General features: G+C 39.0%; 1 protein-coding gene across 1 annotated transcript; it reads left to right on the forward strand.

Moving 5' to 3' along the window:
• The first annotated feature begins 1,548 nt into the window (after positions 1-1,548).
• Positions 1,549-1,951, forward strand: LOC122037279 (transcription factor bHLH146-like). The gene has a single exon (XM_042596733.1). It carries the CDS (start codon positions 1,566-1,568, stop codon positions 1,794-1,796), a length of 231 nt encoding a protein of 76 aa, XP_042452667.1. The 5' UTR covers positions 1,549-1,565; the 3' UTR covers positions 1,797-1,951.
• The last annotated feature ends 548 nt before the right edge of the window (positions 1,952-2,499 follow it).

Raw genomic sequence — 2,499 nt, forward strand, 5'->3', positions numbered from 1 at the left:
TGCCATTTGCAAAGAAGAAATATCCACTGCCTAGCTGCAATATCTATATCAATTACAGTCACTGGCTGCTAGCTTGGCACTTATTGGGCATTGTTCCAACCCCAAGGCACATATATACGCATGCATGTGCTTGCATGTGCATCCGTCCCGTTTTAAGTAACCCTAACAGCGAAGACTACACCACATCCTCGTGGCGATGGGGCTAGCTCCTCTATCATTGCCAACATCGAGCCAAGCGTGCCTAGCTCTTTTGTTTACTTGCTAATGCATCCATCTGCACTACGTGCCTCCCGAGCTACTTCCCCATCCCACCACTATCCATGTTCCATGTTCCATGTTCCGGCTCCTGGTCCCAATCCAATTGCACACAGCTGAATTCCACGTACGCATGCATGCTTACCTTCTGTTGCACTTCAACCTTGAATTAATTAATTATTAATTAATCGATCGGTGTCTCGGTTCGGCGGACTCGGCCGGTTGGTTAGAACCTGAACAACGTACGGTTTTATATTATACTATAGATATATATATACACAGAGAGGGAGGGAGGGAGGGAGGGAGAGATCTTCGTGGATTACGATGAAAGCAGTTAGATGCACAGTGAGCATAAATAGTAATTAAATATCGAGCTAGATGGAGATCGCGTCGTGGGACCCGCGTGGCGTGGCATTGCAGAGCTGTCAGACACGAGTGCCAAGAATGAGGCGCCACATGCTTGTGTTCCCGCTACACGGCAAGACCGCCGCTGCGGCGATTCCTGAAATCCCCACCCCACCTTCCGCCGGGGTCCATCCAGTTGGCTCACATGCCGGCCCTTTTAATTTTTCCTCGTCCTTTTCACACTCTTGTTCTCTCTAGGGATGACAATAAATCAGGTTTGGATCATATTCTATATCTTTCATCTTTATATTCATTGAATATAGGATCTCGTATACTCATACTTTTAATGATCGAATATCTTTTATAGTTATAATTTTTCTTCTTTTTATCCAACTATTATCATTCAACAAAAATATATTAAAATCAACAACCTATTATATATATATATAATTTAAAAAATAAATTAAACATCTTATATAGTCTCCTCCTAATATCAACAAAAATAGTAAGTTGATTTTGAAAAAAAAAATTCTTTAATATATGTATATATATTATTTAATCGGGTATTCGGATAGGGTATCAGGTATTGATAGTCCCTCCATACCCTCCTCCATTCGGGTCGGATGTCGAATCCTCCATCGGATTCGGATGAAATTATCATCCCTAGTTCTCTCGATCTCTCGAGACGATCTAGTAATTAACACATGAAATATTATCATCACGAAGTCTGGAATTCAAATTTCGATAATGTTGAGATAAATATCTCTTTTATATGTTAGTTCTTATTTAAAAGATTAATAGCCGTCCATGATTTACTTTCTCCGTGTTTACTCTAAGATAAATTGAGGGAGACATCAAACGTATTTATTTTTTTGCCACTATCTCTCTCTTTCATCTATAAATCCTCCATCTCTCCCCATGCCCACAATCCTCCTCCTTCTTCTTCCTTATATCGTCAGTAGCTAATGGAGGAAAAGAAGGGAGAACTGCGTGTCGTAAAGAGGGCGCAGAGAGAAGGGCAGCGGCGGACGGCAGCGGTGAGGAGGAAGGTGAGGAGGCTGCGGAGGCTGGTGCCGGGAGGGAGGGAGTTGCAGCCGGAGCAGCTGTTCTTGCAGACCGCGGAGTACATATACAGGTTGAGGTTGCAAGTGCATGTCCTCAGAGCTATCTCCGATCTGTACCCGCCGTCGCCGTGATTGATTGAGTATTATTGATCTCCAGTTCGTGTAATTGCTTCAGTATAGAAATTAAATATGATAGATCTATATGCTGGATACGTTTCTGCTAGCTCTATGCTCCTAGTTGAAAATTTTAGTTAAGAATTGAATGTTTCAGTCGGTCTTGCTTGTTCTGGTTGGGTTTAGATCGATCTTCCTTTTTTTTTTTTTTTTTTTTTTTCCTTTGTAAGTTTTCAGTTTATCAATCGATTGATTTGTGCATGACTCTAGACAATGAATTGGCTCATGCATGTGAGATAAAATTGATATATAGATGTTTAGATCTGTTGTGCTGGGCTAATATGAGTTTTTTTTTTCATTGTTAAGATTTTTTTTTTCTCTCTTCAAACAGATTAGAGATCATGTGTTGTTGTTTTGATTGGGGAAATCATGTGGAAGGCCATAATTTAGTTACATATTGAAATTTGTTAATTTGTCCTACCTCAGAAAAAAAAAGAGGTTTATGAGTTTATGGAGAGGTTTTTTTTTGTAGGTTTGATATAAGACTATTATATTTTAAAGAAGAGTTCAAGACTATTGTTTAAACATTTTTTTTAATCCTCCTTTTATTTACATTCATGTTTTTTTTAAAAAATTATTATTCTTTTTATTTTCCAAACTGAACCTTTACAGCCTTAGTGTTACAAATTTTTTTAGGATAAGACTTTGTTCTACTTTACCT

Source organism: Zingiber officinale, unplaced genomic scaffold (genome assembly GCF_018446385.1).
Source record: "Zingiber officinale cultivar Zhangliang unplaced genomic scaffold, Zo_v1.1 ctg249, whole genome shotgun sequence".
Classification (NCBI taxonomy): Eukaryota; Viridiplantae; Streptophyta; class Magnoliopsida; order Zingiberales; family Zingiberaceae; genus Zingiber; species Zingiber officinale.

Bases quoted from the DNA above. Each gene is read 5' to 3' on its own strand.
- LOC122037279 (XM_042596733.1), top strand. From the start codon at position 1,566: ATGGAGGAAAAGAAGGGAGAACTGCGTGTCGTAAAGAGGGCGCAGAGA.